General features: G+C 39.1%; 1 protein-coding gene across 1 annotated transcript; it reads left to right on the top strand.

Moving 5' to 3' along the window:
- Positions 1-7,892: 7,892 nt before the first annotated feature.
- LOC122723329 lies at positions 7,893-9,395 on the top strand. The gene is made up of 3 exons (XM_043955146.1): positions 7,893-7,989; positions 8,165-8,371; positions 8,488-9,395. Exons 1-3 carry the CDS (start codon positions 7,893-7,895, stop codon positions 9,393-9,395), a joined length of 1,212 nt encoding a protein of 403 aa, XP_043811081.1.
- Positions 9,396-22,143: the final 12,748 nt, after the last annotated feature.

Below are 22,143 nucleotides of genomic sequence, written 5' to 3'. Positions count from 1 at the left end.
TGCAAAAGATCGGGAATGTGTCGTACAAGCTGGATTTACCTGCTTCAATGGAAAGAATCCATCCGGTTTTCCACGTTTCAATGTTGAGGAAGTTTGTGTCAGATCCGAGCAAGGTTCTTAGTGAGCCTAATGTGGAGGTCCAAGAGGATGTCACCTATGTTGAACAGCCAATACGGATCATAGACACCCAGATCAGAAAGCTAAGGAACAAGGAAATCCCGATGGTGAAAGTCCTGTGGAACCACCACAATTTGGAGGAATGCACTTGGGAGACACGGGAGTCTATGCTCCAGCAGTACCCTCATCTTTTTTAAGGTTAGATCTCTATGTGTTTATGTGTTATGTATGTACGTTACGTTTATTGCCATGCTATGTGTTAGTTGAGGAACATTCGGGGACGAATGTTCTTAAGGGGGGGAGAATGTAATACCCGGCTGGACTCCGGTATCGGAATTCCTACTTTCCAGTGGAATCTCGGATGTCGGAAGCCTCTAGTAGGGTAGAAACATGTTTTCATAAAACATGCATGCATTTCGGGTGTTCCTTAGGCCCCCGAAGGCATAGGTCGAGGAAAGTCCAGGTTCGGCCGCCGAACCTCAAGTTCGGCCGCCGAACATGGCATGCATGCGGAGGCACGTTCGGCCCCCGAACGTGGCCTGGCCAGCCACTATAAAAGGGTCCCTTAGCCGAAAACGGGCGAGTTTTTCTCCCCATTGTCGGCCAAGGTGAGCTCTCCGCCGTTCCTCACCAATCCTTGAGTTTTTCCTTCAAATCTTTCAAGATTTTCACAAGTTTTTGCTTTGTTTTGAGGATTTTCGAGTTTAAAGCAAGTTTTGGAGCTTTGAGGTTCAAGAACTCAAAAATCTCCCACCTCCGAGTTTAGGACGTCTCTCTCTCGATCTTCAAGAGGTAAGAGCCGATCTTAAGCTCATTTCATGTTTAAAGTAAGTTTTATGCAAGATCTATGGGGTAGAATGCATGTTTAGCTCATAGTTAGGTTTTTGAGTTTATGTTATGTTTTGAGCAATGTATGTTGGATTGTGTTGTTATTGTGTGTTGTAGTTGGGGTTTAACTTAGTTTGAAGCCCCTAGGAGCCAATGTATGTATATTTGCATGTTTTGGTTGAGCTAAATGCATGATTGGAAGTTTTGGAGGCAAATGTGCTTAAGGGAGCCAAGTTTCTGCCCTTTGGCAGAAACCAGGTTCGGCAGCCGAAGGAACTTTCGGCAGCCGAAGGAACTTTCGGCCGCCGAACATGGCTGGGGAGGCAGGCCTTTCGGCTGCCGAAGTTGCCCCCGAAAAGAGACTTTTGTCTCTATCTGGGACTTTCGGTCGCCGAAGGTGCCGCCGAAGGTGCCGCCGAACCTGCCTGGGTTTCGGCTCTGGAGGGACTTTCGGCCGCCGAAGGTGTCGCCGAACCTGCCCTGTTCTGCCCTCCTTTGCATGTTTTCTATGATTGTTTCATGATGTTTTAGGGGGTTTTTGGGGAGTAGTTTAGAGTTATGTTCATGTTTGTTTGGTCCCTCATTTGAGTCCACCTGTGTAGGTTCGGACCCGAGGAACCGAGGACCCCAGCAGTGAATCAGCTGCTCCAGTGTCTGGTCAAAGCTACCCAGAGGTGAGTGGAATAACTTATTATGTTTTAAAGCAAATAATGGACTTTTTAGCATGTTTCACGCATCATAAATGCCATGAGATGTACTAGGTTGTTTGCATTAGAATTCACGAATATGTTGCATTGCATACTCTACTGTTGATTGATGTGGATGAACGTTGGATAATCCAAAGCCCTCAATCTATGATATGACGATGTGATATGTACAGTACGGAATGTAAGACCAGTGGGACCCATTCTACGTTCGCTGGCACCATGTAAGGGAAAGACCAGGACCCATTCTACGTTCTGGCACAGTTGGACTGTTATGTTATGCTATGTAAGGGAAAGACCAGGACCCATTCTACGTTCTGGCACAGTTGGACCATGTAGAGGGCTTTTGGTGACAAGTTCATCCTTGATGTGATTAGCTGTGATGTGATGCATTCCATGATCCATATGATTTAAATATTTTTATTATTCTGCTCACTGGGCTCTAGTAGCTCACCCCTCTCCCATTTTCCCCAGGATTGCAGGTACAGGGTAGACCAGGAGATCCATAAGAGTAATGAAGTCATGTGAATGTAATAGATAGTGTGGACATGATAAATGTATTAATGTTATGTAAAAGTACTGTTTTAGTCATGTAGTGACTTTGAGGATTAGAGGTTGTGCTTGACTTTATGTATAAGGTATCCCTTTTAATACATGATCTTAGATATTTTATGATGAGTATGCAAACCAACTCAACGTATGATGTATCGCCCATTGGGGCATTGTTGAGATCCCACAGAGGGGTCATGATTATGTTTATGTTATGTACAGTGCATGCACAGGTTGAGTTCGGTTGATGTATATGGAAAGAAAAGTTTCAAATTTTTATGCATGTTGTTAATCATGTATGGGATTATACAGGTTTACAGGTTTCATGTTAGGCTTGCTACGGGTCCCGGCGGCCTTAAGCCGATCTGGATCCTAGCGCCGGTAGCAGTCCGATTTTCGGGTCGTTACAGTTTTCCCAGACGAGCTGCCAGGTTTACCACCTGCTAGGGAGATAGAGTTTGAAATTGAACTGATGCCTGGAACTAGACCGATCTCTATTCCTCCCTACAGGATGGCACCAGCAGAATTGAAGGAGCTTAAGGAGCAGTTGCAAGAGTTGGTAGATAGAGGATTCATCCGACCGAGTACCTCACCTTGGGGTGCTCCAGTGCTATTTGTGAAAAAGAAGGATGGATCTCTCAGACTTTGTATCGACTACAGGCAGTTGAACAAGGTCACTACCAAGAACAAGTACCCGTTGCCAAGGATCGACGATCTATTTGACCAGCTAGCCGGAGCAGGTTGTTTCTCCAAAATAGATCTGAGATCGGGGTACCATCAGCTAAGGATAAGAGAAGAGGATGTGCCGAAGACAGCATTCAGGACTAGATATGGGCATTATGAGTTCCTTGTGATGCCGTTCAGGTTAACCAATGCCCCTGCAGCATTCATGGATCTCATGAACAGAGTGTTTAGCCAATACCTGGATCACTTTGTTATTGTCTTCATAGATGATATCTTAGTGTATTCCAGGAATGCAGAGGAGCATGCCCATCATCTGAGGTTAGTTCTGCAGACCTTGAGGGAACATGGCTTGTATGCTAAGTTCTCCAAGTGTGAGTTCTGGCTGAGGAGAATCTCTTTCTTGGGGCATATGGTGTCAGAAAATGGAATCGAGGTAGATCCCAAGAAAGTGGAAGTTGTAGCTAACTGGCCTAGACCCACTACGGTGATAGAGATCAAGAGTTTCTTGGGTTTGGCAGGTTACTACAGGAGGTTCGTTCAGGACTTCTCTAAGATTGCAGCTCCTGTGACCAGACTGACTAAGAAGAACCAGAGGTTCGTGTGGACCGACCAGTGTGAAGAGAGCTTTGAGGAGCTAAAGAAGAGGTTGACTTCAGCACCGGTGTTAGCTTTGCCGACTAGTAATGAGGACTTCACGGTCTTCTGTGATGCGTCCCATGTGGGACTGGATTGTGTGCTGATGCAGAATGAAAGGGTGATTGCTTATGCTTCTAGGCAGCTGAAGAAGCACGAGTTGAATTACCCTACACATGACCTAGAGATGGCAGCAGTAATCTTTGCACTAAAGATGTGGAGGCACTACCTTTATGGGGTTAAATGTGAGATCTTCACAGATCATAAAAGCCTGCAGTACATCCTGAGTCAGAGAGATTTGAATTTGAGGCAGAGAAGATGGGTAGAACTGCTCAGTGACTATGATTGCAAGATCTAGTACCATTCGGGTAAGGCAAATGTTGTGGCAGACGCCTTAAGCCGGAAATCACTTGGCAGTTTGTCCCATATATCAGCAGAGAGGAGGCCAGTAGTGAGGGAGTTCTTCGAGCTCATGAATGAAGGTCTACAGTTGGAGTTGTCTGGTACAGGTGCTTTGATTGCCCAGATGAGAGTGGCACCCGTGTTTCTGGAGCAGGTGGCTCAGAAACAGCATGAGGACCCAGAGTTAGTGAAGATTGCCAGGACTGTTCAGTCAGGCAAAGATAGTGAGTTCAGATTCGACAGCAAGGGGATCCTCCGATATGGAAACAGATTGTGTGTACCAGATGACGTAGGGCTGAAAGGAGACATTATGAGAGAGGCTCATAATGCCATATACAGTGTTCACCCTGGAGCCACCAAGATGTATCAAGATCTGAAGAAGGTTTATTGGTGGCCAGCTATGAAAAGAGAAGTGGCACAGTTTGTGTCAGCCTGCGAAGTGTGTCAGAGGGTGAAGCTGGAACATCAGAAGCCGGCTAGAATGCTTAACCCACTACCTATTCCAGAGTGGAAATGGGAAAATATAGCTATGGACTTCGTGGTGGGGCTACCGGCGGCGTCCAACAGATTGGACTTCATATGGGTGATTGTGGACAGACTGACCAAATCTGCTCACTTCATCCCCTATTCTGTGGACAAGTTGGCACAGGTGTATGTAGATGAGATTGTCAGGCTGCATGGGGTTCCTGTTTCAATAGTGTCTGATAGAGGGCCCCAGTTCACCTCCAGGTTTTGGCGGAGTCTGCAGAACGCTATGGGTACCAGGTTGGATTTTAGCACTGCTTTCCATCCACAAATGGACGGACAATCAGAGAGGACCATCCAGACAATAGAGGATATGCTCAGAATGTGTGTGCTGGATTTTGGCAGTTCTTGGAGGCAGCATCTACCCTTGGTGGAGTTTGCCTACAATAACAGCCATCATGCCAGCATAGGGATGGCCCCATATGAAGCTTTGTATGGAAGGAAGTGCAGGTCGTCTGTCTGTTGGGAAGAAATAGGAGAAAAGGCCTTGGCAGGGCCTGAGCTAGTAGAGATCACCAGCAGAGTGGTGCCCATAATCAGAGAAAGAATCAAGACTGCTGCAAGCAGGCAAAAGAGTTATGCAGACATCCGCAGAAGGCAAGTAGAGTTTCAGGAGGGGGATTTGGTATTGCTCAAGGTGTCTCCAATGAAAGGGGTGATTCGGTTCGGGAAGAAAGGTAAGCTAGCTCCACGGTACATTGGGCCTTTTGAGATCTTGCAAAAGATTAGGAATGTATGGTATAAGCTAGATTTACCTGCTTCAATGGAGAGAATCCATCCGGTTTTCCATGTTTCCATGTTAAGAAAGTTCGTGTCAGATCCGGGGCAAGGTTCTTAGTGAGCCTGATATGGAGATCCAAGAGGATCTCACCTATGTTGAGCAGCCGGTACGGATCCTAGACACCCAGATCAGAAAGCTAAGGAACAAGGAAATCCCGATGGTGAAAGTCCTTTGGAATCACCACAACATCGAAGAGTGTACCTGGGAGACACGGGAGTCCATGCTCCAGCAATATCCTCATCTCTTGTAAGGTAAGTGTTATGTGTTCCTATGTGTATGTTTATGTTTTATGCTATGCCATGTGTTTGTTTGGTGAACATCCGGGGACGAATGTTCTTAAGGGGGGGAGAATGTAATACCCGGCTAGACTCCGGTATCGGAATTCCTACCATCCGGTGGAATCTCGGATGTCGGAAGCCTCTAGAAGGGTAAAAGCATGTTTTTATAAAATGTTTTAATGTATCTTATGGTTTTAAGCAAAAAGAAAATTGAGTTTTAAAAGAAAAAGACCAAGGAGACATTTCCAGGTTCGGCCGCCGAACCTCAAGTTCGGCCGCCGAACGTGGGATGGTTTAGGGGGGCAAGTTAGGCTTCCGAAAGTTTCAAAGGTTCGGCCGCCGAATCTCATGTTCGGCCGCCGAACTTGCATGAGTTTTGGAGGCACTTTAGGCTGCCGAAAGGTGGTCTGCCAGCCCCTATATAAGAGCTCCATGGCCGAAACGGGCGAGTTTTCTCCCCATTTTCTGCCACGGTGAGTTCTTCCTCTCCCATGGTTTATTTTAGATGTTTTTCCTTCGATCTTTCATGTTTTAACAAGCTTTATGTTGATTTGAAGATATTTGAACAAAAGAACGAGTTTTGGAAGCTTGGAGACCAAAGAGTTGAGATCTCTCCTATCTCCAAGTTGGATCGTCTCTCCTCTCGTTCTTCAAGAGGTCAGAGTAGATCCATAGTTCCTTTAATATTTTAAGAAAGTTTTATGAAGTTTCTTGGGGTAGAAATGCATGTGTAGGTTTATATTGAGTTTATGGTTAAATGTGTATTTATGAGCAATGTATGTTGAATATGCATGTTTGATGTGTTGTAGATGGGGTTTAGGATAGTTTGAAGCCCCTAGGAGCTTGTATTCTTGAGTATGCATGTTGTAGAATAGGAAAATGTATGATTGAGTGAGTTGGGAGGCGTTTATGCATGGAGAGGCTGAGTTTCTGCCCTTTAGGAAAAACTCAGGTTCGACAGCCGAAGGTTCTTTCGGCCGCCGAACCCTGCCCCCGAAAGTGAACTTTCGGCTCTGGAAGGGAGTTTCGGCCGCCGAAGGTGCCACCGAACATGCATGAGTTTCGTCTCTGGAGGGAACCTTCGGCAGCCGAAAGTGCCGCCGAAGGTGCATGACTTTCGGCTCTGGAGGGCCTTTCGGCCGCCGAAAGTGCCCTGTGCAGCCCTCCTTTGCATGTTTTCTTTGGATGTTTTGAGGTGTTTTAGGGGGTTTTTAGGGAGTATTTTAGAGTCTTGATCATAGAGTTTGGTCCCTCATTTGAGTCCACCTGTGTAGGTTCGGACCCGAGGAACCGAGGACCCCAGCAGTGAGTCAGCTGCTTCAGTGTCTTATCAGAGCTAGCCAGAGGTGAGTGGAATAACTCTCTATGTTTTCAAAGTAAATAATGAACGTTTTAGCATGATTCACGCATCATGAATGCTATGAGATATATTAGAGTGCTTGCATTAGAATTCACGAATATGTCGCATTGCACTTTATGTTGTTGATGTGGATGAATGTTGAATGATCCATTAGCCCTTATATGGTAAGACATGATAGACTATGGAAGTCCGGGTGAGCCTGCACTACGCCCCCGGCATGAATGGATATGTATGTTATGCTATGGAAGTCCAGGTGTGCCTGCACTACGCCCCTGGCATGATTGGACTGTATAGAGGGCTAAGTGGTGACAAGTTCATCCTTGATGTGAAATGTTTGTGCTGTGATGCATTCCATGATATCATATGTTTTAAATGCTATGTTTTATTATTCTACTCACTGGGCTCTAGTAGCTCACCCCTCTCCCTTAACTCCCAGGTTTGCAGGTACAGGGTAGACCAAGAGGTCAGCAAGAGTAATGAAGCCATGGTCATGTAATAGCTAGAGTGGACATGATAAATGTTGTTATGTTATGTTGAGTACAGTTATGTAAAAGTATGATATAGCATGTCATGTAATAATGCTTATGAAGGTTTAGAGTTGTGCTTGACCATAGTATTATGTTAATCCCTTCTAGTACATGATCTTAATGTTTATTGTAAACCAAACTCAATACATGTTATGTCACCCTAGTGGGGCAATGATGAGACTCCAAAGAGGAGTTAATGTTTATGATCATGTTTATGTATAGTGCATGCACAGGTTGAGTTTGGTGAATGAATGAGAGAATGACTGAATGTAAGGAAAAGTTCAAAAATTATTATGTATGTGTTGATCATGTATGGGATTAAACAGGTTTACAGGATGAATGTTAGGCTTGCTACGGGTCCCGGCGGCCTTATGCCGACCTGGATCCTAGCGCCGGTAGCGGTCCGGATTTTCGGGTCGTTACATAGATGCAATTCAACAATTGGCTGCAGGAAATAACGTACGAACTTGTGGTATTTGCAAACAAGTCGACTATCCCACAGATATGTGTCTTATCCTTCAAGAAGGAGAGCAACAGGTAAATGCCATTGGAGGGTTCAACGAACAAATGCCATTGGAGGGTTCAACGAACAACAAAGGAAGTATGACCCGTTTTCAAGTACCTACAATCCGGAGTGGAGAGATCATCCAAACCTTAACTATCGGAATAAACAACAGAACTTCCAACTTAGAGCAAACTATCAAGCTACAAAATCAGGCATGTCTCTATAAGACCTTGTTCAATCCCTTGCTAGTAGCACTCTTGCTTTTCAATAGGAAATGAAATCGAGCATAAAGAATTTGGAGAATCAAATGAGCCAACTTGCCACATCAGTGAGCAAACTGGAATCTCAAGGGAAACTGCCCTCCCAAACCGTGCCAAATCCAAAATAGAACGCAAGTGCAATTACGCTGCAAAGTGGAAAGGAGTTAGAATCTGCCAGCCCGAAGAGGGATGCCTAAGGCAGTACGACAGACCAGAAGGCAAAAGCAGAAATAGAGATTCCAGAAGAGAAAATCCCAAAAATCAGAGGTAGAACAACCCCCAATGCAAGTAATATGTCCACCTTTTTCCGAAATATTTGCTCAATCAAAAATAGGAAAGGAAGAAAAAGAGATCTTGGAGATTTTTCACAAAGTCCAGGTGAACATACCCCTCGTTGAAACCATAAAGCAAATACCTAGGTACGTGAAATTTCTAAAAGACCTTTGCACTAATAAAAGAAAATTGTATGGGTACGAAAAGTTTAAAGTAGGGGAGAATGTGTCAGCTGTACTCCATAGAAAAATTGCACAAAATTGTAAAGACAAAGACAAGTTTGCTATATCATGTAAAGTTGGAAACCTTGAAATCAAAAAGGCAATGTGTGACTTAGGAGCTTCCATAAATGTTATGCCTCTATCAGTTTATTTGTCTTTGGATGCAGGCCCTTTAAAACAAACAGGAATCACACTCCAACTCGTCGATAGATCAATAGTCTATCCTAAAGGTGTATTGGAAGATGTTTTGATCCAAGTGGAAAAATTAATCTTCCTAGCAGACTTGTTTGTCTTGGATATGGAAGATGACAGTTCATCCAATTCTACAGATTTATTGCTAGGAAGACCATTCCTTAGCACAGCTAGAACAAAGATTGACGTGCACGAAGGCACACTCACAATGGAGTTTGATGGACAGGATGTAAAATTTAATATCTATGATGCAATGAAGTATCCTGATAAAAACTTTTCTCTTTGCAACATAGATGTGGTTGAACCTCTCGCTCAAGAAGCATTCGAACTAAGCAAGGAAGACAAGTTGGAGGTAGTTTTAACTGAAAACTTGATAATGGACTGCCCTAACAATAGCACATTGAAACTCGATGAGGAAATTATAGAAACAATCCGTTCATTAGACGCTTCAAGCCATAAGGCATCGAAAATTGAGTTAAAAGCACATCCAGCTCCTTTGAAATATGTATTTCTAGAAAGTAATGACACATTTCCAATCATATTCTCCTCCAATTGAATCTTTTTAAAGCAAAGAAGTTGATATGGGTATTTAATGAATATGAAGAGAGAAGTAGATGAAACCTAACATACCACTGTCCAGCCTAGAATAATAAACAAGAGCGCTGTTTGGGAGGTAACCCAAGGTTACAGGCTTGCCCAAGCCTGTAGAGTCACAAGAAAGTTTTCTTTTAATTTTTTAGTTTTAATTAATTTATTTGTTATTTTTGGAGTAGATTGGATCTTCTGGGCAATTTGAAAATTTAGGGAAACTTTTTGAAGCTTTCCTCACCGGCCGCAGCTTCTTCCGAGCCGACATTGTCGCTCCAACTCCATCAACCTCCTCGCCGACCACAACCACACTACAAACGTGTTCGCAGGTGAAAGAACATACACCACATTGATGCCAAATCGAATGTCATTCTCTCTCACTTGGGGTTGCCCATACACCATACCCCAACCACTGCCAGTATGAGTTCTATGCAACTTACTCCTCAGGGAAATTCTCTTTGACTTACTTTTATTTTATTTTGTGAACTTCCCCCGTTTGATTAAATTTTTTCTATATTGAGGAGAATGTGAGGAGTAAGTGTGGGGAGAGATATGGTTGGAATAGAATAGAAGTGTTTTTATGATTGATGAGATTGATTGATTCTAGATATATTTTTGCTGTGTTCTAGAAAATCTGTTTTTGGAAATTTTTAATTCTTCTCTGCATTTTTGTTGTTTGAGCTAGAGGCTTGCCCAAGCCTATAAACACTTTATTTGTTTTTATGATTCTTAGCAGTTTTTCAGTACCTGCACTTGCTGAATTATTTTTCATATTTAATTTTTTATGATTTTAAGTATTAGCATCATTTTATTCAAAAAAATAAAAAAATAAAAAAAATAAATAAAATTTTTTACAAGCTCTTTACTTACCATGAGAAATTAATATGTCCTTTATCATAGAATTTAAGTTTTTATGCCATTTGCATGTTAGTTTAAATAGAATAAATTTATCATTGATCAATTTGCTACTTTTATTTTTAAGACTTATTTTAAAAACTCATGAAGTATGGTCCTTATTTAAATAGCTGGGTAATGAATGCATGTTCTTTTAAATGAGTTGCTGCCCTTTGTTGAGAATGATTTAAAGGACATTATCTAGACTATATGTTTATGTAAAAATTAAGGGGTGTCATCAAAGAAAATAATAATAGCAAAAGCAAAAAAAAAATAGAAATAAATACACTCCTATGACCCACTCCTCTAGTTGCTTCATTAATTGGTTACCAACCCGATGGTCCAAGTAGTACGGTATTTGGTGACCCCTTAAGGTGATTCCGTATGGAAAAATCGATGTTTGGGAGAGTATCATCCCTTTGTGAGCTGTTTAAAAACTCGCCCCATGCCTTTTAATTAGGTAACCATGAGTGGAGCTAGTAGCCACCTGAGCTAAATAACCTGGGAAAAGTGGCTTAGTAACCATTTGTTTCACGTTCACATTATCGGTTTTAGGCAAGATATAGTAGGAAGTGTAAAAAAATAATAAACCCCCAAGTCTTTAAATTTTATTGGTCTAGTTAAGAGTTCATAAAATTATATTATTTCAAAAAGGCAGTTAATATTATATAGCATTCTAATATTTTATGCACTTGAGATTGAATTGAAGACCAACTTTATGTCTTGAGAAACACGCTTTAAACATGAAATTTGTTGAAGTGAACTTTGGTAAAATTAAGCTATTTCTGCTATCATCATATTTGCATGATAATTTGATTCTTTATTTTGGATAAATTACATTTAAGATTAGTTGAGGACAGGAATGTGTTTTATTATTTTGAATTTTTATACTTGAAGACAGGCAAAGGTGCAAGTGTGGGGAAATCTTATGAGTTGCAAAACTCACAACTTTTTTCTTATTTAATTCTATAATTTTGCTATAATTTTTTACTTGAAATTTAATTTTGGACAAGTTTTTGAGCCGAAATTGAGAAAATGAATGAAAGAATGCTGAATTAAAGGATTTTTATACTGGGAGGTTGCAACATTTGCCAAACCTGTAGCCTAAAGCGATGGAAAGTTTCAGAAAGCACCACCTTAGCAGATTTTACCATCTAAGTAAGGATAAGATAAGTTTTAAATTGGATCAAACACAATCAGATTAGGATAGGAATAAGATAGCAGTAGTGGAGTTTATTTTAAATTATTAAATTCTATCTTTTTTAGCCTATATAAAGGATCCTAGAATTAAACCTAGGCATCATTTTTTTTTCTCTCTCCCACCTTTCCTCTCTTGCTGTCGCCCCCCATCTTCTTCTCCATCTTCTTCTTTTCTTTTTCTTTTTCTTTTCTTCTTCTTTTTCTTAGTTGTTGCAATTTTATTATGGCTTTTAAAGGCTAAACAATTATTTTTAGTTGAAGGTTAATTTAAATTGAGGTTTTATTCAAGTTGTGAGGTTATGTTCTTCAATTCTTTTCATCTTATTTCTATTTTCTGTTAATTTCTGAATTCGAGTAACACCACCTCCATTTATTTTTTTGAAAATTCAAGGGTCCATTGAATCTCTTGAGAAGACAACATATTACTAATTAATGCAACTAAATCCGTAATTATTTAATTGGATTAATAACAAGTAACAATTAATATATTAGTTTATGTTAAGGAATTAGTAGATTTGATTTAAATAAAACACGTATTTTTATTGATCAAGTTTGCTTTTCTCTCTTAATGCAGTTGACTAATTAAATATACATGCGTATTGGGTTGTTAGTTAACTAGGAATTAATTTAAATGCAAAGCGGATTAATTTATTCATAAGGAAGAATTGGTGGGATTTGCGTGTTTGACCACTATAACCAAACAATAAATAATAAGATGAATAATTTTTCTAATCAATGATCAACTACAAAACACTTCAATTTGATTACCTTCAACTGAACGTTTTAATTAATTATTTGTTTCTTAAATTTCAATTGCATTATTTATTATTTTTCTTGGCTTGCCCAAGGCAAAACCAGTTTTATAAAAAAAACTCTCTTCTTCTCATTTTTTATATTTAACTACTCTTCTATTATAAATTAGTCATCTATCTGTGGGATCGATACTCACTTACCCTATTTACAAGTTCTTATCAATCAAGAAAAGGGAAGTAAATTTTAAATTGACCTATTCGACTCCCGTTAAATTTTGGCATTGTTTTCAGGGATCTTTAACAAATTTGTTTTTATTTTTATGACCAGATATGAGAATAGCAGAATTCATTTTGATCCAGAAATTGAGAAGATGCAATACAATATAGTAAATCTTTATTATAAATGGAGCATTTCTTATTCTGAATAAGAAATGAAAAACCTTCATTGTCCAAAACTGAAACTGAAATAATATTCCTACTCAAAGTAGGAACATAAAAGAAATTGTTCAAAATTAACAAAAGCCCATTAGACAAAACAATTTCATAAGTCCCTACAGCTAAAGCAGCAACTCTTGCTCCATTGCCTACACGTAGGTCCACATCGCCCTTTTTTAGTTTTATGCTCCTTTTGAGACCCTGCACATTTCTACAAATGTGAAAACCACATCCGATATCTAATACCCATGAAGTAGAAATAGATAAATTAATATCTATAACATAAATACCTGAAGTCGTAGTCTCACTACTCTTCTTCTTCTTGCACTCATCCAAATAGAGCTTGCAATTTCTCCTCCAATGCCCTGGTTCCTTGCAATGGAAGCAAATTCCTTCCTTAAGAATTATTTCCTTAGGAACTTTTGCCTTGGCTTGCGGTTTAGGCTTGCCTCGTCCCTTAGGCCCATTACCACCTTTAGACTTGGGCTTCCCCTTATTTTTCATGGGCTTACCCTTATTGACATTCAAAATTTCGGTAGGTCTTTTCTTGACATTTACCTCAGCTGTCTTTAGCATCCCATACAGCTCAAGAATGGATTTCTCCATGTTGTTCATGTTTTAGTTCATGACAAACTGAGAAAAACTGTAAGGTAAAGAATGTAGGATCAAATCCGTGGAGAGTTCTAAACTCAGAGGATAGCCAAGCCTAGCAAGATGATCAATGTAGCCTTTCATCTTCAAAACATGAGCACTAACTGGTTCACCTTCAGCCATTTTGCAATCATGTAATGCAATGGTGGTTTCATACCTATCCTGCCTTGCTTGTTGTTGGAAAGACTGTTTGACATGAACATTCATCTCATAAGCCTCAAGGTGCTCCAGATCCTTCTGAAGTTCTGGGCACATAGTTGCCAACATAAGACATTCAATGTCATTAGAATCATCCATATGCTTCTTATGCTTGTTCTTAACAGTATTAGTAGCATCAGCAGGAGGTGGTTCAGGGATAGCTTCATCAAGCACATAGGACTTTTTCTCTTACTTGAGAACAATTCTCAAGTTTCTAAACCAGTCAACAAAATTAGTCCCATTTTCTTTCAGTTTATTCTTCTCAAGGATGGATCGCAGTGATAAAGTGGAATTATTATTAGCAGCCATAATGATATACAAAATATGCAAATATAGTCAATTTAGTAAATTAATATTAAGGTGATAATAATCTCCCACTAAAATACAACCCTCAAAAAGAATTATTACAATAATAATATTTTAGTGAGCTAAGATCCATATTTTACCTAATTTCAAGTCAGTTTTGGCATGACGCTTAGAATTAAGTTATTTAAATAGGTAACTCCTTACCAATTATATCTAATGTAACTTTTAGATTACGAGGTGTTGACATCATATGTCAAATGCATGTTATACCCCATCTAATGCCTTAGGCCCAAAACCATTTTGATAGCCTAATTATGTCCAACCAAAATTAAATAAATGAGTAACTATTATTCATCCTATCTTACTAAGATAACCTAAGCACCTTGCTTTGGCAAAACCTGCATTTTGGTGATCTTAGTCTTGATAGGTATTTAATATATGGGTGGCATTAAAGCTTAAAATTTATAGTGAGGGTTCAACTTTCAATTTTAATTATGTTGTCTTGCATTTATATATCATAGCATCCTATATGCATACATATATATAAACTATCATGCATAGCATCACATACTAATATATGACAGAATATGTAAACGTGATATAGCATGGCCAAAATCTAAAATGATCTTCACAAGCCAATATGAAGATCATAAGGGGCAACCTAGGTGTAATCCTTTTATATTAGTTGCAATGGAACATGTCTTTATATCTTGAGCTTGCTTGTCTACACCATGGAATCTACTCGTCATTGGAGGCAACTTCACCATCACCATGGAAGTACGATTCTTCACTCCTCCATCTTTATGGATCTTCATTTATAAAATTTAAAGAAAGCCTATACTATTACATTAAAATAAACGACATACAAGCCGTATTTAAAAATTACATCCCATAAAAACCAATCTCATAGGTTAATAAGGCCATGCTATGCACCATGCCAAGACACCATATAATCACAATATATTTCATACAAACATGTTATAAACTTATTATCTTAAAGTTTATTTTGTTGCGTGAATGATATCTAAGGCACTATACATATCAGTTAGATTGATTTTACTGATTTTATCAGTAATTGTTTGATCATATCAAACAATCTTGACTATACAGAAAATGATACCATCGTTTATTAATCATATTAACAAACAATAGTAATGCATATGTGTGTGTATACTTTGTGAAAATGTTTTTCATATAAAACCTACAGATATCATGGATTCATATCACATATAAATCTATAGTTTTTGATATCATATGTAAAATGAACTATATGATTTAATTACCATGCCATTCTAGCAAACTTATATCACATATAACACATCAATTATGGCATATTCGACTTAAACAAAGAACACAGGTTGGCTCTGATACCACTGTTAGGAAACCAAGAGATTACTGCAACCCAAAACACGCAGCGGAAAATAAAAATCTTTATTTTCCTACCAGGATCCAAGTGCTTCGTTTATTTCAAAAAGAAGGATACGAGACTAACCTGTTAGACTCGACAAGAAGATGCAATCCCGAACTCAAGGTGCTGCTTTTTCAACAAACACCCTCAATGGTATCCACATTTTTATCCTTCTAGAGTGCTAGCTCTCTCAAAGATGGATAAGCTATATGCTTTTCCAATCTGCAGCTCAAAACGATTTTTCCAAAAACATTAACCCCCACATTTGCAGCATGAGTTTTATACGTTTTAAGTCTTTTTGTTTTCCCACAATTCTTTTCGTAAAAGAGTTGTGTTTATCACCCACTATCACAATCTCGCAGATACTCAAATATCTTATGTGATAGAGTTGTGTTCATAACCAACTATATCAATCTCGCAGATACTCAAATATCTTATGTGATAGAGTTGTGTTCATAACCAATTATCACAATCTCGCAGATATTCAAATATCTTATGTGATAGAGTTGTGTTCATAACCAACTATCACAATCTCACAAATACTCAAATATTTATGTGATAGAGTCCTTTATCTGTAACAGTTACAGATAAACTGCAGATCCTTTTAAATATTATTATTTTATAATAATAAATAATTAATATTAATAATAATAACATTTTTATTATTATTAATTATACTAATAGGCTTTTAGCCCATTAATATGACATAGCACATCAATAACGTTCTTTTGTGTGAGACCCAATAGACTTATATTAATTGGTAATAGGCCCAGTCCTACAAGGCCCACAAGTCATAAGTAGCTTCTAGCAAAACATTATGACTACCCAACTAATATGAGAATCGATAGTCCGATAAAGCCTAATAAATAAAACATGTATTAATCTCTTTGTCACACGATATCTAGTTTGAACATAAGTCATGGTCAATGTCAAACTTATAATGTTCAAACTTATGATTTCTCGATTTCTAAGTAGACTGATAAAATCAAATGATATTGATCACACTATCAATTCATTTGAGCACAGCCATGCATTTCTTAGTCTCACTTATTAAGGGGTCCAGAAGATATCTCTCTCAAAGAGAGGGACAAATTCTATCTTGATTGTTCAATATCCTCTACATAATTTCTATCATGCTCAATCATAACCTTTATGATTGTCCGATTAAAGACAATGTTTGGTTATGTCAAAACATAACAGTCCTTATGTTGAAAACTATGACAATCTCAAATCAAATGATTAAGACATAACTACTTTGAGATTCAATTATGACAGTAACCCATGTAGTGATCTCAATGCGGGTCCATCCAATACTTTGTTCTCTAACAAGTATCTATAATTATTGAATTATATCAACATATACATAATCATCTCATGATAATCAATCAATAATCATACTAGTTTTATTTTATTATTATCAACATAATAATAAGTAACCAGTAATGTTTAATCATTATTATGTAACATGCAAACAAATAATAATGATAATAAAAATATCTTTATTAATAACCAAAACAACATACAAAAATGTCCAAGATAATGGCTTAGGGAAAATACACTAACAAGTAGGGCTCTGTGGCCATACTTATGAGGTACCTGATATGTAACCTCAAATATAGATCATGTATTTTCATACAAATTCAAGATTAAGTGTCTTCTACAAAGTTTTAGGTATACTTCTTAAGATTCATTTTGCACTAGTATTAATAAATTTTACTGAGTAAATAATTAGTTATGGTATAATCAATACACTATGTTTCAGATGCACTATCACTGTGTCTAGTTTAGGTTCACTTGTAATTTTCATCATCTTACCTACAGATTCAGAATTTGGTAAATTCATGAAAATTTTAGCTCTTTGTCTCAGATTTCATTTGGTATATCTTAGGCCTAATTTCAATAAATGCACAATAAATTATGAAGTTGTTAGCACAAGCTGCCCTGTTACAACCTATTCTGCCAGATTTGCTCTTTTAGCTCTCATGTTAAATTTCTTTATTCTAAGTCTTTCAAACACCATTTTAATATTTATATAACATATTTATACTATCAAAGCAACATTTCCAGCAAGTAAAATTAATCCCTAACTTCATATATCCATGAGAAATTCAAAGGAAAACAGAAACTCATACAAACACCAAATCTTTCTTAAATTTCTCTTCCTTTTCCACTTCTACTCTCTAGCTATCTCCTTTCCCTTTCATGTTCCTTCACCTAGGTCAATTTATATCTTAGGGAAGGATTGAATAAAATATAAATTAAAGCTTTATAATTCAAATTCATGCATGAAGAAATGAGAAGACTATTTCCTACACATTTACAAGCTTACCTATGATTTTCAAGCTTGGTGTATATGGAACCCTAAACTTTTCTTCTTCAATTCTTTTAATATTTGGCTCTTTATTTAGCTATTGATCTTAGGGTGAATTTTGGTTAAAGAAAGAAGTTGATTTGGTGAGATTTTGGCTTGGTTTTGGTGGGAGAAAGAAAAGCAAAGATTTTCCTTGAAAATGGAGTGACCTACGGCAATGTGAAGGAAGGAAGAAGACAATCTCTTTTTTCATTTTGCTTTGTCATTTCTTCTTTACTTATTTAGGTGACACATGGAGGGTTTAGGTGAAGAGGTGGAAAACATGAAGGACTAATCTGAATTTTGTCTTTAAACTTTCCATATTCACACTTTAACCTACTAAACTCTTTACCATGTTTCAATTTAGTTTTTGAACTTTCAATAATCATAGATTGACCTACTAAATTATGCTTTTAGCCTTTATAAGTCCTTTTCACTTAAGTAAGTATGATGGATTTAAACAAGCACCTCAAGCAAGCACGTCGGGAAACTCTAAGTACCTCCCGAAAGTGACACGTTCCTGACTCGCTAATCATACTATCTACTTTATTTCTGGATATGTCTGTTTTTTTATTTGAGTTTTATATGTTTCAGTTATTAGAAGTTTAGAGTTATGCTAGCACCTCCCCTAAGTAGCTCGAGGTAAGCTAGCACCTCCCCTAATGCCACTTGCTCTAGTGGTGAAATAACCTAACCCATACCTAGTGATGTTATTACTCTAGCTATGGGTTTGAGGATGTTACAATGGAACCAAATGATGTGGTCGAAATGAATCTGTGTTGTGATTAGTCAATCCTGCAAGAAAGAGAATGTGAGGTGGTTGGTGCCTGTAACGACCCGAAAATCAGACCGCTACCGGCACTAGGATCCAGGTCGGCTTAAGGCCGCCGGGACCCGTAGCAAGCCTAACATGCATCCTGTAAACCTGTTTAATCCCATACATGATCAACAACATGCATAAAAATTTAAAACTTTTCTTTCATTCATTCATTCTCTCATACACCAACTCAACCTGTGCATGCACTGAACATAGTCATAATCATAAACTTGACCCCTCTGTGGGATCTCATCAATGCCCCCAATGGTTGGAATAACATGTGTTGAGTTGGTTTACATCTACATCATAAAACATCTAAGATCATGTAATAAAAAGGATAACAACATCCATAGGGTCAAGCACAACTTCTAATTCTCAATATCATTATACATAACATGACCATTCAAACTTTACATCATTTTACAATTTATCATGTCCACTTTCTATCTATTACAAACACACGACTTTACTCTTCTTGACTTCTCAGTCTAGCCCGTACCTGCAATCCTGGGGGATTAGGGAAAAGGGGTGAGCTACTAGAGCCTAGTGAGCAGAATAATAAAACATTTAAAATATATGATAACATGAAATGCATCACATCACAGCTAATCACATCAAAGATGAATTTGTCACCATTAGTCATCTACATAGTCCAACTGTGCCAGGGGCATAGAATGGGCCTCACTGGTCTTTCTCTTACATAATCATAACATAGCATAACATAACATTCCAACTATGCCAGGGGCGTAGAATGGGCCTCACTGGTCTTTCTTTTACATGGTGCTAGGGGCGTAGAATGGGCCTCACTAGTCTTCCGTACCGCATCATCATCATATCATAACATATGAGGACTAAAGGATCATTCAACATTCATCCGCATCATCAACATATTATGCAATGCAACATATTCGTGAGTTCTAATGCAAGCACCCTATTATATCTCATGGCATTCATGATGCGTGAATCATGCTAAAACTGATTTATTTATTTAAAAGCATAAGAGTTATTCCACTCACCTCTGGGTAGCTCTGACTAGACACTGGAGCAGCTGACTCACTGCTGGGGTCCTCGGTTCCTCGGGTCCAAACCTACACAGGTGGACTCAAATGAGGGACCAAACAACTAGAACATAACTCTAAAAACATCCCCCAAAAACCCCCTAAAACATCTCAAAACAATCATGCAAAAACATGCAAAGGAAGGCTGAACAGGGCAGGTTCGGCGGCACCTTCGGTGGCCGAAAGTCCCTCCAGAGCCGAAACCCAGGTAGGTTCGGCGGCACCTTCGGCGGCCAAAAGTCCCAAACAAAGACGAAAGTCTCTTTTCGGGGGCAGGCTTCAGCAACCGAAAGGCTTGCCTCCCCAGCCATGTTCAGCGGCCGAAAGTCCTTCGGCTGCCGAACCTGGTTTCTGCCAAAGGGCAGAAACTTGGCTTCTCTTGCCTTCAAAGCCTCCCAAACTTTATAAACATGCATAATCCTATTCTACAACACACATACTCAAGCATACAAGTTCCTAGGGGCTTCAAACCAACTAAAATCCCATCTACAACACACCAAACAACACAAATCCAACATACATTTCCCATAATCCAACAAAACCCAAAAAACTCATAAAACCCTACACATGCATTTCTACTTCAAGAATCAACTTAAAACTTGTTAAAATATATAGTGAGCTCAAGATCGGCCCTTACCTCTTGAAGATCGAGAGGAAAACGACCCTAGCTCGAAGATGGGAGAGATTTGAGTTCTTGAACCTCAAAGCTCCAAAACTTGCTTTAAACTCGAAAATCTTCAAAATAAGGTGAAAACTCATAAGAAAAACATGAAAACTCGAAGGGAGAAGCTCAAAACAGAGGAGGGGCGGTGGAGAACTCACCTTGGCCGAAAACGGGAAGAAAAGCTTGCCCGTTTCGACCATGGGGTCCTTTTATAGGGCTGTCCTTACCACCTTTCGGCGGCCTAACGTGCCCCCACAGCGCATGCAAGTTCGGTGGCCGAACATTAGGTTCGGCGGCTGAACCTTGGCTGATTTAAACAAGGCTTTCGGAGGCCTAAAGCACTCCCAAAACCTCCCCACGTTCGGCGGCCGAACATGACTTTCGGCGGCCGAACATGACTTTCGGCGGCCGAACCTGGCAAAGTCTCCAAAGCCTTCTCCACTCAAAACTTGAATTTATTTTCATTAAAAACCATAAAATACATCAAAACATTTTAAGAAAACATGGTGTTACCCTTCTAGAGGTCTCCGACATCCGAGATTCCACCGGACGGTGGAATTCCGATACCGGAGTCTAGCCGAGTATTACATTCTCCCCCCCTTAAGAACATTTGTCCCCGAATGTTCCTCAACTAGCATATAGCATGGCATACACATATCATACATACAAAGCACATAAAACTCATAAGGAACAAACTTCAGAAAAGATAAGGGTATTGCTGGAGCATGGACTCCCGTGTCTCCCAAGTGCATTCTTCCATATTGTGGTGGTTCCAAAGAACTTTCACCATCGGGATTTCCTTGTTTCTCAGCTTTCTGATCTGGGTGTCTATGATCCGTACTGGCTGCTCAACATAGGTGAGATCTTCTTGGATCTCCACATCAGGCTCACTAAGAACCTTGTCCGGATCTGACACGAACTTTCTCAACATGGAAACATGGAAAACCGGATGGATTCTTTCCATTGAAGCAGGTAAATCCAGCTTGTACGACACATTCCCAATCTTTTGCAAGACTTCAAAGGGTCCGATGTATCGTGGGGCTAGTTTACCTTTCTTCCCAAAGCGAACCACTCCTTTCATTGGAGACACCTTGAGCAATACTGTAACGACCCGGAAATCCGGACCGCTACCGGCGCTAGGATCCAGATCGACTTAAGGTCGCCGGGACCCGTAGCAAGCCTAACATACATCCTGTATAGCTGGTATAATCCCATACATGATCAAACATAAGCATAAACTTTAAAACATAAAGCTGTAAACTTCTTCTTTAACCCGTTTGACCTGTGTATGCATTATGACTGAACTCATAGAACCCCTAAGGTCAGCATACCCTTTTGTCAAACTCGGTCCATCACATGAAACGACATAAAATAAAACTCATGTATAAAGGGATTAACCAACTCGGGCCAAGCACAATACTATAACTCTGAACATATAACAAAAAGTCATATTACAATATAACTCTTTTTACATCAATACATAACCTTACATTACATCATGTCCACAACTATTCTATTACATAATCATGACCATGGACATAACCCGCTGATCTCCTGACTATCTCTGACCCTGCAAACCTGAGGTTAGGGGAGAGGGGTGAGCTAAAAAGCCCAGTGAGCAGAAACCATAAAGAAAACAATTCATTTTAACATATGCTTTCATGAAATGCATCACATCACAAACATATCACATCAAGGATGAATTTGTCACCCTTAGCCCTCTACGTGTCGTAATACGTCCAACTATACCAGGGGCGATGAGGCCACACCTAGTATTCACTTACTTAACTCATATCATAACATGTCCGACTACACTAGGGGCGATTAGGCCTCACCTAGTGTTCGCTTACATAACATAGTGCCAGGGGCGACCTGGTCTTTCTATCTCATATCATACCATGGCATATCATATCATATCATATCGTATTGAGGGCTAGAGGATCATTCAAGATTCATCCACATCATCAACATATTATGCAATGC

The sequence above is a fragment of the Manihot esculenta genome, chromosome 1 (assembly GCF_001659605.2).
Source record: "Manihot esculenta cultivar AM560-2 chromosome 1, M.esculenta_v8, whole genome shotgun sequence".
In the NCBI taxonomy this organism is placed as follows: Eukaryota; Viridiplantae; Streptophyta; class Magnoliopsida; order Malpighiales; family Euphorbiaceae; genus Manihot; species Manihot esculenta.
Note: the sequence above shows the minus strand (reverse complement) of the source record. Positions and strands in the feature narration are given on the sequence as shown.